Consider the following 15,067-nt stretch of genomic DNA (forward strand, 5'->3'; position numbering starts at 1 on the left):
TACGAGAAATTGTTTGTCTGTTAGTTCTCGGCACATCCTTGTACTTGAAGTTGGCTTTGTTCAGAGTGCGTCTCAACAGAACCGAACGGATGGATTGGGGGAGGGGGTTCTTCCACCTGATGCTTCTTATCTTTGTGCTCTCGTGAGGCAGAGCGGGCTCGATCTGAAACAGATGGAGGTTCCGGCCGATGAACGCAGTAATGGCAATAGTTTTTGTCCAAGTTGAATACGATGTTCATCAGACGGTTCAGAAAAGAGAGCATTGTATGCCTGGCTGCGAGACTAAAAAGAGTCTTTGAAACCGTCCTAGGGTAGTAGTTAATGAGCGATTTCCCAACCCGCTCTAGTTTTCCCAAATTACAAAACAGTTGTTGGTGTTGCCCTGCGGATGTTGACAGAGAAACGTTGATTATCAATGCTCTCTGCAACTTATCCTCAACCAATATTAGCTGCGAATGAGAAAGATCAACACTTTCCGAGCCATTTCCATCAAATGTCCGCCAATACTTGCGCGATTTGCGCCTTAAGCTTGATTTTTCCCAGTAATTCCCACAGTTTGGCAATCCTCGTCACTTTTGAAAAGCCTCACCGAGGCGGACAGGCCACCCACCCATTCTATCTGTGGCGTCAGCGTGATTGTTGCGGGCGTGTCGCGGCTCCATAAAATGATAGTAAAAAAAACAAATTCGCCTATTGACGGATCGCTTTTTCAACGATCCGAGACAAGCGGAGAAGAGATCTGGGCCCAGTCAACAGTCGTGGACTAAGACATTCCCCTTCGCTTCCACAATTTCGGAAAGATGGCGTTGATCCTGGCAGCCGTAGTTCTAGTCCTTGTGCGACGGCGAAGCGGATCGTGACATCCCCCCCCCCCCCCCCCCCCCCCCCCCCCACTCATCAATAGAGAAAACAGGCGTTTGACGATTTGAATTGCTCGCGAACGATTGTATAACCACTTGATCGATTATTGCATTTTCTGAAGTTTTGTCTTGTCGCTTCTGAAGAAGAATGAAGCGATCACCGACGTGGGGTTCAACTCCTCCAGTCTAGCCCATATCATTCGTCCCCCTTAACTATCGAAGAGAAAACAGGTGACGAGTTATATCGATAACAAGTCAGTATCAATCGCTGCGTCGAATGGGACGGATGGATATGCTCACTTAGTACATTCTCTCTGTGCAAATTTGGTATAGAAATAGGTTACAAATTGGAAGTCTCTGCACAGATCATGTCGTCATTGAGAACGTGACTTTGTGTAATTCTTACAGCCACAAAAGTCGTACGCACATATATGTATATGTATCTATATCATAGTTTTGATAGCTCCAACGCGAGAATTGAAAAACTTGAAAGAGAACGGGTGGTGGGTGGGATCTTGGTCATTCGAAATCAAGTATCCCTCGTCGATTATCTGGCTCAATTCTAAAAGCTGTATGGTACTCCATATAAAAAATTTCAGTATGCCAAAATGCAAAACTGTCTTCTTCTCACTGAACGTACAATCGTAACCCCCCAACAGCTCAATCATGTTGAAAACTCTTTCATGTCTTTAACATTCTTTCGACTTGTCAAAAAAGCGCATTCTGAAATTGTTCAGATCTCATGCCACGTGCTTTTGACTCAGTCTCTACTTTCGTCTTGGAGCCAAAAATGGAAGTACTTGAAGTTTGAAACTTGGGGACTCAAGTTGGGCTAACCAACTTCAAGGAGAGGAAATTCAAATTAAAATCACCTCCGTTATTAGTATCTAGATGACATTGACTAATTTAGCAGAAACTAAGTTAATAGCGGAAACCATTTGAGTTGAGAATATTGGAGATGTGGACGCTGAAGCAGGCTTTATTCTTTTATTATATCTCGATGCTAGCGAAAGCTCCAATAGGCCATACTCTCAATGATGTGAAAAAGGCTTCGTATTTCTCTGCCTGAACCATACAAAGATTGAAGACATATTGGTTTTATGTTGCCCTTCTCTTACTGATAAAGTACAAATATGCAATGGATTCTCATCCGGCTACCGCAAACCTTATCGCCACTTACACGTAGAAGACGTATAATTTTTCCGCTTAGCATTCCACTTTAAATTGGCCGACTTTGATTGACTTCGGAATGCTGTTTTTCTTGTGTGGCCGATGGACTTATTACGACCTAATTTCTCCCACGCCTTCTTCACTCTATCTAAAATCGACTTTTCGGGCTCCTGCTGTGACATCTGTCTACCTGACCAATAGAATGCTGGTGATCCATATGGACTCATTAGGTCCAAGTCATCGAGTTTAGCCTGGTGCATTTTCTCCTCGGGTGTGAGTACTTGGTTGCTTGTCCCGGACCAAAAAAAGAAAGGTGAAGCAAATGGTGAAGGAAGGTCAAGAGCAGGAGAGTCTTCAGACATTGGCAGAGATATTACATGTTCAGATTCGAATATGTTGCAGGAGGACCAAAGCTCAGCTGAAAGTGGTGATACAATGGGGGAAAGGGGTGAATAATTCTGGCTTTTCGGTTCCCAATCCTTCGATTCTCTTGTGGTTGACTCCATGTACTTCACCGGATCTGTGTGAGAGAGAGGATGCTTGGAATGATTAGGTGAAGAGATATGGGACTGTGATGGGTGGCTCTGCAGTGCACTTGTAACAGATTCGTACGGAGGCGGCTGACGAAAAGGGCGAACGTGCTCTGAACGACGGAAAGAGAAAGTATATTGAAGCTCTGGTGATGATATATCTCTTTGAGCAGGCCTATCTCTGCGTTGCTTTTTCTGTCCCGTTGTGAAGACCTCAGAAGCGAGGAAAAGAATTGGCCGGCCTCCTTCCGGGACGGACATAGTACGGGGAGTCGAATCAGAACGATGATATGCAAGAAATGTTGCTGCTGAAGGAAATGATGACATTGCTTTTGGCGAAGATATACTAATCGATCGACAGCGCAATGGAAGTAGAAATAAAATGAAGCATGAGCTGAATGAACCTTCCACGAGGCAAGAAAGTGCGGCCACAGTAATAGAGGTGATTTCTACTCGAGACTATAAATCTGGCCTAAGTGAGCAATAAATTCACGGATTTAAGGCAAACATTACTAGCTATTCATGACTTGGGGCTGATTCCATGCCTTTCAGGCGAGCAGTGTGCCAGAGCCACAGCATCGCCATGTCCGGCATCGAGCAAACGTGAAATTAAAGCATAGTCAGCTGTCCTTTGCATACGTCCAAAAGTGCATATTACAGAGAATCAGCTTCATCCAGCTCAAATTAAAAGTAATTGGAATTTTTATTGACTTTGCAAGGAAAGTTCCGTTGTTCGCAAGCTAAATATTCTTTCTTTAGATGTGGGTGAGGCTATGTTGGTGTGCATTCATCTCAGCCACCTCATGAGCTGAGAAGTAAGACTGGTTCTCTGAAAAACTATCTTTCGGTGTGAATCATTTTAATTTGAAGCTGATTTCATTATGTCCTTTTATCAGACAAAATCTCAACTCCTGAGGTTCAGAATGTCCTAAAATGCACTGCCGTGAGTAGAAGTCGCCAAGCGTATTAGAACTACGCCCTTCGACATTGACAATTGCTTCCCCTCATGTGCCAATTTTCATGCTTACGCTTTCAAGTTTTCGCTGCTTCTATGAACCTAATGCGACAAAAGGTTGAAATAGCTCCCTGAGGTTTCACCTATAGCAAGAAATTGCAACTCGGATCTCTTCAATTAGTATGTCTAATTTCGCAGAGGGCGGCTGTTCCTGCGGTAAACTCCGGTACATTCTTGAGAAAGCGCCAATCTGCACACATGTTTGCCAGTACGTTCCAAGTCTTTTTTCCTGGGCTTTCTGGAATTGACGCACAGTTAGTTGCCGATACTGTCAGCGTGAAACCGGAGCGTCTTACGCACTGAATTCAACAATTGAGACCAAATACATTAAGCTCTCCGGAAGTGTTGTACCCCAGTTTACACAAATTCCCACCAAAAGCGGCAATGGGCAGTACTGGATTAGATGCCCGGAATGCAAAATTGGCATTTTCAGTATTTACGGTAATCGTGACAAGCCTTACTGGATTCTTAGGGTTGGCACGCTTGACAATCCCGACCTGATTAAACCGACAGCGCATGTATACACGTCAACGAAGCAACCTTGGGTCACAATTTCGAACAGTATTCCAGCATTCGAAGAAGGTTACAATCCCAGAACGTTGTGGTCCGAAAGTATGCTGGAGAGATTCAAGGAGTGTACAGGTGAGATGCCGTCGGAAATTTGATAGTAAATCTGGAGTCCATACCAATGAAAATATGAATCTGAGGATGATTATGGTTCAGTGGACTCGATAATCGAATTTATTGAGTTCGCTGCATCGAAGGTTCTTCCATTGGAAAAAGTGATCGAGTCTTTCGTCGCTCGCAATCCACGTAGATGATTAAAGAGATGTTTTGAATATCTTGCCGTTTTCGCTCCCTGTTTGCACCCTCCCGCACCGCGGAAATTTGCTATCACGTCCTGAACCCCACATCAGGAAATTAGCCATGGCATATGAGGGAGAGGGCTGGCAGCGGAAACACTGTGGGATGACATGAATTTGCTGATGCTGACAGAGAGCAACGAGCCGTACGGTTGGCGGTGACCACGTACAGCCCGCCACAACAGCGACATGTTGAGAGAGCCAAGCAGATCAGACAAAGATAAATAAGTTTATAGACTCGGTCACAGCAGACGGAATTTGCCGTTCCGACGAGCAGAACTTCAGCCTCGTCTACAGGTGAAGAAAAGCTAGCCGTCAGCTAGCCGGTCACTTAAGCTAGGGCAAGTTTGTATGACCCGGCCAGCCCTTATAACGGCTGTGCACATTGCTCGTTCATGTGCTCAACGGTTTCGACGTTCTCAGGCTAGCGCGATCTGATTGCGATCGAACAGTGCAGATATTCCATCCTGAGAGAGCCGTTTACGCTGGGTGAAAGCTCCAAAATCGTGGATTGCAAACACTTCGGACGCTCAACAGGAAGAGAATGGCCGAGCCGCGTCTTGTCGAATGAAAACGTGATGACTTTGCTGTTCCTGCTTTAGTGACCCGCGCGGCATGGTGCTAGCGCTCATCGATGTCGGAGAATTTGCGACCTGGTCGCGTTGCGCATTACTTGGGACCAGGCTCGCAAGGTGGGAAGTCCTGAGAGAGACATGGCTTGGAAAATATCTTAAAGGCAGGCTCGGAGACGTCGTGGTGCCCGCGGCGTGTTCAACACTCTTGTCCCGGTTTTCGATCAGAATGGAATTTTGAATCGGAAAGTTCTTCAGGAGCTGGATCCGATGGATGCAGGCGAGGCGCAGGGTCAGTTCTTTTGCTTTTCACGTTTACACTACGCACGTGGCTTTTCTAAACTATGCCTCTATACACTATCCGCTTTGGGGGTTTCATGCAATGCAGCAGCTAATGTGCGTCATGCAGAGACGTCGGCGCAGAGCACATACACGTTTAACGCTCCGCTCGTCGACTCTGGCAGTTCCAGCGACGGGGACAGCGCGCTTGGCTCTGGCGCCTCTATAAGCGCCAGTACAGCAGTGTCTTCACGCATCTACGAATTCAGACTCGAGCATGGGCGCCGTTACCACGCCTTGCATTCAGACGCGGAGTACAATCTGCCCAACGACGAAGAGGAAATGGACAGGCTCGATTTGCAGCACCACCTGTTCCGGCTAACTCTCGACGGGGCGCTTTACAAAGCGCCCTTGCCCCCAGACGTACACCACGTCCTCGACGTCGGTACAGGATCCGGTATCTGGGCTCTTGACTTCGCCGAGGAGCACCCCAGTGCCGCCGTGATCGGCACCGATTTGAGCCCTGTACAGCTCCCACACGCGCCGCCTAACCTGCGCTTCTATGTCGAGAATGTAGAACAGGACTGGAACTTCGACCACGACTTTGACATGATCCACGCCCGAATGTTAGTGGTTGCCCTTAAGGACTGGCCCAACTTCTTTCGACAGGCGTTTGCTCATCTCAAACCTGGCGGCTGGCTGGAGATGCAAGATCTATTATCGCCAATGCCACGATGTGACGACAATAGCGCACCGCCTGACTCACCTCTCATGGTGTGGGCACAACTGATGCGCATGGCGTCACAGCGCACCGGCATCGATCTCGAGGCTGCAAATCGTTTCCCACAGCTCATGCGCGCGGCGGGCTTTGTCGATGTACAGGTGCAAACAGAGATCTGGCCGCTCAACCGCTGGCCCATGGACGAAAAGATGAAGGAACGCGGGAAGTGGGCCAGCGAGAATCTTACCATGGGTGTTGAAGGCATCTCAATGGGCTTCTTCACCAAGGTGCTTGGCTGGTCTGAGGCTGATGTCAAGGAACTTGTTGATCAAGTGCAGGCTCAAATAAGGGATAGAAGTAACCATACATATATGCCCGTGGTTTTCGTGTGGGCAAGAAAGCCTGAGTAGATTCATGGGGCTTTTAGGCATAACATTCTTGCTCAGCTCCACGTCTGTTTTGAAGCAGAGATGGTGATGGTCGAGCTTGCTTGCAAAAGCTTGACAGGAAGATTTGGAGGCTTCAAGCCATCTTGTACGGCCGCATGGCCCCTCAGCAGATTTGCGGCCGGTTTAGGAAATACAGCTCCTCATCAGAATCAGCGGCAGTCCCCACATTTCACATATGAATACTCGTCTGTCGAGTCGACAAATGGGATTTCGGGCCAGAGATGGAGAAATGGTCGTGAGTAAGGAGAGGCGCTGCGAAGTTAGTCTTTGAAACGACGTCATACAGGCTGAGTCCTTCTACCGTGTCTTTAGGCTCTCAAAGTTACCCGCGGGATTCTGGCCATCAATAACATGGATCATCGCCACGTTTGAGCAGCGATAATTTTAGCGTAGAAACGAGCGGGCCGCTACTGACAACGGATAATCCACCGTCATTTGAGGGTCAGGCCTTGCGGATGGCCGGGTAGGCGATAAGACGAGTGGCGGGCAGCGGGGCAATTCGGGGCCAGCTATGGAGTGGAAATGCAAAATTCTACTGTTGTCGGACTCGGTCAATCGCAGGCGACCAGTTTCTAGACGTGCATATTCCGCGGCCGATATCTCGCAACGATGTCCGCGTCGCCGAGCGGGCGCGTCGATCTATTTGGTGTGACTTCGACGGTGCACGAATGGTCGCAGCCTTGGCGATTTCCCCATGCGTGACGACGCGGATATCTCGAAGGCCTAGAAAAAAAAACTTTTGGACGAAAAGAAACGTGCAAGGATGTGTTTTCAACGGAACGCCCGCGGGACATACCAGCAGCGCTATCGTCATCGATATGGTGGAACGTGATGGAGCTAGGCCAGCTCCTGTGCAAGAAATGTGCTACACGCCAATTCTCGTCATCGCTTACTACGCAATCGCATTTCTCGGTTCTTGAATTAAACTTTCCGCCTCTTGACAACTTTGTCCTGAATCCTGATCCTGCTGCTTCTGTTTGCTCACTTAACACCCTCTGCGAGCGATCATCGCGGGCTCAACAAAGCTCGAATTTGCTCTCGCTCTCCCGGACTTTCTTCTTCATTGCCCACCAGACAACACCAACCCCACACCTACATCCAACCGCACCAAAATACAGCCACTTCGTTTCGCAACCATGCCGAAGCCGCCCAACCTTTACTCATTCGACAATCCGGATGCGCTGGCCAAGAACCTGCGTGCTTTCGTGCTGACTGCGCAAAACGAATCAATCGCGCGTCACGATGTCTTCCGCGTTGCTGTTAGTGGCGGTTCCCTTCCGAAGGTGCTCGCCAAAGCCCTACTCGCCGATCCCGACCCTGCCAGAGTGGACAGGGACACTCCAAAATATAGCAAGTGGGAGATATTCTATGCCGACGAACGCGCTGTGCCTCTAGACCATGAGGACTCAAATCACCGACTCGTCAAAGAGGAGCTGCTCGACAAGATTGACACGGAAAAGTATGGGAAACCAGAGGTGTTTCCTATTGATGTCAAGTATCTAGATGATGTGCAGGAGATGGCAGATCAATACGAGCAGACGCTTGTCAGCCGCTTCGCTGCCAGGGACAGCGTGCGAATTCCCATGTTCGATTTGCTGCTGCTAGGCTGTGGCCCGGACGGCCACACTTGCAGCTTGTTCCCTGGAAGCCCACTGCTCCGAGAGACTGAAGCCTGGGTGTTGCCCGTCTTCGACAGTCCCAAGCCACCACCTAAGAGGATCACGCTGAGCCTGCCTGTCGCGAGCCATGGAATCAAGATTGGGTTTGTTGCCACAGGCGGGGGCAAGAAGGAAATCATGAAGCAAATCTTCGACACTGTCGAGGGCAGACAGCTACCATGTGGGCTCATCAACGAGTTTGCGCAAGAACGGGTCAGCTGGTTCACCGATACGGCTGCTGTAGAAGGCGTGGCTTTCCCATCGAGGAAGGCGAGTCTGATATGAGATCTACGATAGCAAATAAAGCCAAAACAAGAAAAAAAAAAATTGGAATGGCCGAATACGGATGATGACACTGCGCTTCGGCACTTCCACGACATGACTAGATGATCTGATAGAAGAAGGATGAGCCAGTCAAGGTATATCTAGCTACCATTTCTCAGGCGTCCCAAGAGGGACTGCTCCAATCTTAACGACGTCCCATTTGATTAAAGGTCTTCTCTTCCCTCCACAATAACAGTTTCGTAAGGTTCATTACTACTGTTGTTATTATGTTTGTACTTGGCCCAACCATGGACTACATTACGTTCAACAATGCGAATGTGCCAGGGACGTTCCCATCAGCAAGGCCGTTCCTGTCATCATAGGCCGCCTCAAGTCTTTGATTTGAATTTTCACGCCAGGAAGTCCATCATCATTCTTAAGCGTCGTTCATGTTTTCCCAAGCTCGTCGAAGTATTTTAGTCCCCTTACACAGTCAATTGCACAGATTCGCAAGCACCCACGCATTCCCAAGCACGTCTTCACGTCATATCCCTTGCCTCCTCTCATACCCATACCATCGTCCAACGAAGAACCCATCTTTATAAAGAAAAAGGACTTCGACTCGTCCTTCAGCTCAGCTGCCCAATTTAAGGAGGCCTCTTCGCGGCAACCACAGCCGACAATCGCAACTCGGGTAGCCTCGTCTAGACTGGCGTTCTTCCCAAGGATAGGCACGGCATTGTTCGATCAAATTAGGGCCTCGTCGACCCAGCACAATCCCTCACTCGTTATCTTTGAAGCCGTAGATCCCACACGGATTAATTTACGCGGTTGCTCTTCTTTTAAACGCTCAACAATAATACGTGCCACGGACGCTGCCGCTGTCTTGCTCGATGCATCAAATATCAACATTACGGCATCTCTGATATTTGCTAGCTCTGCGCTCGAACTGCTCAATATATTGCCAGTGGGATAGACAAGTGCGTGAACAACCGGATCCTACGTAAAATTGGCAATGATTGAGCGAAAAACTCGTCTCAAAAATCATCTTCATCAACGAGTGCCGCGCAAGATCAGTCTTGCTCGCTTTCGGTGACAATATCGTGTGCCGTTTGTAGGAACCTTGCAACGCGTGCATTCGGTATTCCATCATTTCAATGACTTGGTCCTCAAAACGCCCGGCTCTGGTTCAGTGATCTCCTTATCAATCTAAAGCGTGCCTAGCGACATGTAACCATTAATCTTCGTACCTATATGCGCAAGGAGGCTGGTCGATGCAGTTACCACGCCAATTCCCAAGCATGAAAGACGACCGTGTTTTGTGGCGTCGTTGAAAGGTGCGGCATGAGATGCACGTCCATCCAAGTGAAAAGATGGCCTAGACGGACATATGTGAAATTTCTTGTAAAGAGCGTGAAAAACAAAGGGCGAATTGGAATAGAGGATGGTGCAAGCTCAGCCGGCAGAGGATCCTCTGGCTGCTCGACGAGCCACTGCTTCTTAAAGTCCCAGCGATCAGTGATTTGAATCACAGGTCTTGACATATTCATCCTCTCGACTTAATTCTTTACTGAGGACCAACCTCGATCAAAAGAAGCGTCCGAAACGGTCAGAGGAAAGGTTTATGCTCGAACATGGTTCTTCAGTCAAAGTACCCCGGATGCATGCCGCCTGAAAGTGCACGCCTCTATAGTAGGATGGAATCATAAGCAATTCAGTAAAGATTTCTTTATCTGGCAAGAGATCCGCTGGATCTAATATACGAAGCAGGCTGTTCAAATAGAGCGGGCGAAGAGCTAGCAATCCGCAGTTCTGCTTACGCGTCAGCTTATCGATCGTTTCTGCACCTTAGCTGACCGAGAACGTTTGAAGAGATCCCGAACAAAGTATGGTCCTCCAAGTGCATCATAGATGATATTTCAGCAAACAGCTTGCCACCGCTGCTGGCCTCTCATATTTGTCCTCCGACGCTGAGATCGACGGCTAGGCCCACCCACAGTCTAGACGATGTCTTCTTGTTTTATTATGTCGCTGGACTTTTGCAAAGACCAAATTCGACACCGCAGGTCCCAAAGTTATATGCGTAGTTGAAAAGAGCCTTCCCCACGTCTTCTTCCCAAGATATCCTACATAGCATTGTCCAGTCTGCCTATAATTTCGACGCAGCGTGACCAATAGGCTTCAAGGCCATAGGAAAGAGTTACAGCACTACGGAGCTTGGAGATGAAAAGTGCTGTCAAAGACAGCATTAAAGTTCGGCGACGGATATTAGAAAAATGGTTGCCATTGCTACATATTTCGGAGAGCAATGTAAAGTTCGCAATTCTGGAATTCTATCAGATATAAATGAAAGATAGAGTTTTTCCGGTTTCATATTCTAGAGTCGCCCAAGGTTCGAGCCACCGGTTCCTTGTGTATCACTCGCTATATTTCCATAACAATTCAATGCGACCTGAAAGGCTACCCAATGTTCTACTTATCTACAGATGGTTTAATCGAATTTTGCATCTCATTCGTTAAAAACGTTCACCATTCCATGCCATTGATCTTCACACCCACGCCCTGACCTGCAAGTACACCATTCGCTATCCCGGCAGTACCTTTGCTGTTCAGATGGCTGGCGTTGACGCTCTTTCTGCCTTTCATATTTTTCAGTTTGGAATCAAGCTTTTCAAATGGATCCGGTCCAGACTCCTCTTTTTTGATTCGCCACTTGCTTGTCCCAAGTACGGAATCAAGCTCTTCAACAGGTGGCAATTTGACATAAACCCAACCGTCTTCGCGCTCTTCCACAGGGAAAGTCGCGATATTCACTTCAGCGTCGTTGGCACATTTACCTGCATTTTCCCCCGCGAGCTCAAAGTTTCGTTTGTGATAGGGGCACGACACCCAAAGCTTGTTGTTTTTGATGTCGTCGCCAATTAGACCATCCGATAGGACAAACGCTCGCTTATGAGGACACATCTGCTGGGTGCAATAGTACTTGCCTTTGACCTTGAAGATCGCAAGCTGTGTATCACCGCGCTTAATCGCCTGGCTGTCACCTGTCGGAACATCCTTGAACATCTCGGCCTTAACAATCGGTTGCCAGGTGAGCTGACTCCATTTGGTGCCTCTGAAGTCTTCTTTGACAGATTCCTTCGGCCAGTATGCAGGCCGTGTCTGTTCTCGCTCAACAATGGGCTCGATAGTGTCGACAATGTTCTCTTCCGTATTAGCGAATTGGATGAAACCTTTTCTCCGTTCAGGATCCTTAACAACCTCTGTCCATTCACAGAAGTATGACTGGACAAGCTCTTCCATCTGTTGCTCTAAGTCGGCACAGATTCCAAGTTTATCTTCCAAAATGACTTCTTTCAGATATTCGATACCACCTGGCAGGTTCTCGATCCATCTTGCTGTTCGTTGCAGCTTATCTGCTGTACGGATGTAGAATGCAAGATATCTGTCCAGGATAGGAACAACATCATCTGGCGGTACGTCCTTTGCAAGGAGCTCGGAATGTTTTGGATTTGCTCCGCCGTTGCCACCAACGAATATGTTGAACCCTTTCTCAGTGGCAATGAGACCGAAGTCTTTGTTCTGTGCTTCGGCGCACTCTCGCACACATCCAGAAACACCACCTTTGATCTTATGCGGTGCTCTGATACTCTTGTAGCGTTCCTCTAGCCGAATGGCCATGCCAACACTGTCACCAACGCCAAATCTGCACCATGTGGTTCCAACACAGCTTTTGACAGTACGTAATGACTTAGCGTAAGCATGGCCGCTCTCCAAGCCACCCTCGACAAGGTCGGTCCAGATTGCAACGAGATCTTGCTTTCTTGCGCCGAACATGTCGATTCGTTGGCCGCCAGTAATTTTAACGTACAAGTTGTATTTCTTCGCCACATTGCCAATAACGAGAAGCTTATCCGCTGTGATTTCACCACCAGGAATGCGAGGCACGACGGAATAGGTCCCATTGCGCTGGATGTTCCCCAGGAACTTATCGTTTGTGTCTTGCAGACCACGACGAGGTGCATCAACAATGTGCTTGTTGAACAAAGACGCTGTGATAGAAGCGATTGCAGGCTTGCAGACTTCGCATCCAACTGAGTCTGGCTCTTTGCCAGCTGCTTTCATGACCTCTGGGAAGGTTTGCAGCTTTTTGACATGTATGATGTTGTACAGATCCGCTCGCGAGTACTCGAAGTGAGGGCACAAGTGGTTTTTGACTTCCTGACCCATCGACGCCATGGTCGAATTGAAGATACTTTGAACAAGAGGCACACAACCAGCGCATCCGGTTCCAGCCTTAGTACATGCCTTGACATCACCCAAGCTTTTGCAAGTGCCGTCTTTGACAGACTTGACAATATCACCTTTTGTAACGTTGTGACACGAACAAATCTGGGTATCGTCTGCAAGATCGCTTCCGTCGTCATCGCCTGCCTTCTTTGCACCCACAATCAGCTCACTCGGTGGTATTTCCAGTGGCTTCTGGTTCTTGACGAGAGGCACTAGTTTGATGTAGTCACTAGTATCACCAATCATCATACCTCCAAGCAAGTATTTGCCATCAAGAGTGAAAAGGTACTTCTTGTAGACATTGGTGAAAGGGTCCTTATACGTCAAAGCCTTGACAGCGGGAGGTGGAGGCCCTTCGGTGAGGGCCCTGACACGGTCTTTTGCCTCAACAACACCTTCCCGCTTGCCCTCTGCTCTTCGTCTCGGGAGGTGCTTTGGCCCGTCCCTATCAGCAAAGAAATCTCCAAAGCTGGCGACTTCAACACCTAGCAACTTGAGTTTTGTGCTCAAGTCCGGTCGTTTAAACGTTCTTGGAGTATGTGACTTGGCCTGGGTAAGATTGAACGCAAGAACGTCAGCCATCTCTACTCCAGGTGCGATTAGGCCAAATGTTTGACCTTCCCAGCTGGCACATTCCCCAATTGCATAGATGTCTGGCACTGAAGTTTTTAAGCCCGAGTCCACGATGATTCCGCCGCCTCTTTCAGCACATTTAAGTCCGGCCTTGCGAGCCAACTCATCTCGCGCACGAATGCCAATAGCAAAGCAAATGCAGGTACAGTTCATTTTCTCTCCGTCCTCAAAGACCACGCCAGTCACGTTATTGTCGTCGTCTGTGGTGATCTTGCCGACTCTCTTGCTCAGCATCACGTCTAGGCCCAGTGCACGAACTTGCTCCACAACCATTGCGCCCGCATCGCCATCAAGCTGTCGTGAAAGAACCCATCTGTTTCTCTCAATGAGCTTGACCTTGTCAAATTTCTCCAAATCCATCATTGCCTTGGCCGCTTCAAGACCTAGCAGGCCTCCGCCAACCACGGCTCCTATTGTGCCCTGTTTACTACTTGCAAACTCGATAAGCCTCTGCAGGTCATCAATCGTTCTGTAAACAAAGACGCCCTTGGCATCATGACCTGGAGTGTGTTTGGGGAGCAAGGCATCTGAGCCCGTCGCTAGGACGAGTATGTCGTATGCTATTGTTTGACCTCTAGCTGTTTTCAGAATTTTGGATTTGGAATCGATCTCTGTCACCAGGGTGTTGAGATGGTAACTGAGCGAACCATCTGGCATGCTGTGATACCATTCTTTGGGGTTGAGATAGAGGTCTTCGACTTTACGATGTTGAAAGAAACTTGTTAAACCCACACGATTGTAAGCCAAGTGGGGTTCTTCTCCGATAACGACTATGTCGTACTCTCGTCTCTTGACATCCAATTTTAAGACTTTCTCGCTATATTTTGATCAGTTTTGACTCTTGATCGTATCTTGTTGAGACTTACATGAACGCAACACCGACCATGCCTAAGCCAACGACCACAAGCCTCTTGCGCCCACCCTTCTCCGGCGGGTCCACATGGTCGCCCATTTCTTCCACCTTTTTGTGTCCTTTTGCCTTTAACCGTTCTGCTCGTTGGGTTTTGCTCCGGGTTTGACAATTTGATCTCTTCACCGAAGTAAGAGCGGCAAATATCAGGAGCCTGAGCGCGGCCTACGAGCTGATACCGATGTCACCGAATAGTGGAAAGTGCAACAAAGATGCGAAGAACCAAGATATATTAAGTCACGCTCAAATCATGGCACGAATGCATGCAGAATAGATAGGGTCGCGATCAGCAAGATAGGAATCGAAAAGGACGTTACGAAAGCTGAAGACACTTGTGGAATACGATTGAACACTGATCTATCTACCTACCCAAAGCCAGGAAAAGCGATTAGACATAGCAGATCCACGGCCAGGCTTGCAGCCATGCCGCGGAAACAGATCAAAAAGATCCAACCCAGAGCCTGCGATTTGCCATCGCCGGACATCACTGGTCGAGGGAAGTCAACTCCGTGGAGGACTAGCTGCTTTCAAGAGTGGTAAAGAACATAACCATCATCCTAGTATTTCCGAGGGACTAGGTTTGATAAGACGACTAAATGCGCGCATGGAAGTGTGGGCAGGTGAGGATCGCTGATAAGAAGAAAACCAACGAACACAATGTGGAGTTTGGGGGGAGATGCCAAGAGATGCGAGATAAAGCTGACGATCCAGAACGCGTGATCTCGGAGAAAATCTCCGCCACATCTTTCTTTGCAGGCAGAATTCTGCGTGCAGTCTGATTGGTCGTGTGAAGATTGCCATGTTCGGAAATTTGACTTCGTTATGTGGAAACTATTCTCAACCTCTCTGGCCG

The 15,067-nt window shown here is 48.3% G+C and overlaps 3 protein-coding genes across 3 annotated transcripts; 2 read left to right on the forward strand and 1 right to left on the reverse strand.

Annotated features, from left to right (window-relative positions):
* Positions 1 to 5,207: 5,207 nt before the first annotated feature.
* PV09_00865 (uncharacterized protein) lies at positions 5,208 to 6,814 on the forward strand. The gene is made up of 2 exons (XM_016353669.1): positions 5,208 to 5,302; positions 5,420 to 6,814. The coding sequence occupies exons 1-2, from the start codon at positions 5,281 to 5,283 to the stop codon at positions 6,418 to 6,420; spliced, it is 1,023 nt and encodes a 340-aa protein (XP_016218822.1). The 5' UTR covers positions 5,208 to 5,280; the 3' UTR covers positions 6,421 to 6,814.
* A 418-nt stretch (positions 6,815 to 7,232) lies between these two features.
* PV09_00866 (6-phosphogluconolactonase) lies at positions 7,233 to 8,861 on the forward strand. Its single transcript, XM_016353670.1, has one exon. The coding sequence runs from the start codon at positions 7,596 to 7,598 to the stop codon at positions 8,400 to 8,402; it is 807 nt and encodes a 268-aa protein (XP_016218823.1). The 5' UTR covers positions 7,233 to 7,595; the 3' UTR covers positions 8,403 to 8,861.
* A 2,046-nt stretch (positions 8,862 to 10,907) lies between these two features.
* PV09_00867 (nitrite reductase [NAD(P)H]) lies at positions 10,908 to 14,256 on the reverse strand (the record flags this gene model as incomplete). The annotated part of the gene is made up of 2 exons (XM_016353671.1): positions 10,908 to 14,121; positions 14,171 to 14,256. The coding sequence occupies 2 exons, from the start codon at positions 14,254 to 14,256 to the stop codon at positions 10,908 to 10,910; spliced, it is 3,300 nt and encodes a 1,099-aa protein (XP_016218824.1).
* Positions 14,257 to 15,067: the final 811 nt, after the last annotated feature.

Source organism: Verruconis gallopava (assembly GCF_000836295.1).
Source record: "Verruconis gallopava strain CBS 43764 unplaced genomic scaffold supercont1.2, whole genome shotgun sequence".
Classification (NCBI taxonomy): domain Eukaryota; kingdom Fungi; phylum Ascomycota; class Dothideomycetes; order Venturiales; family Sympoventuriaceae; genus Verruconis; species Verruconis gallopava.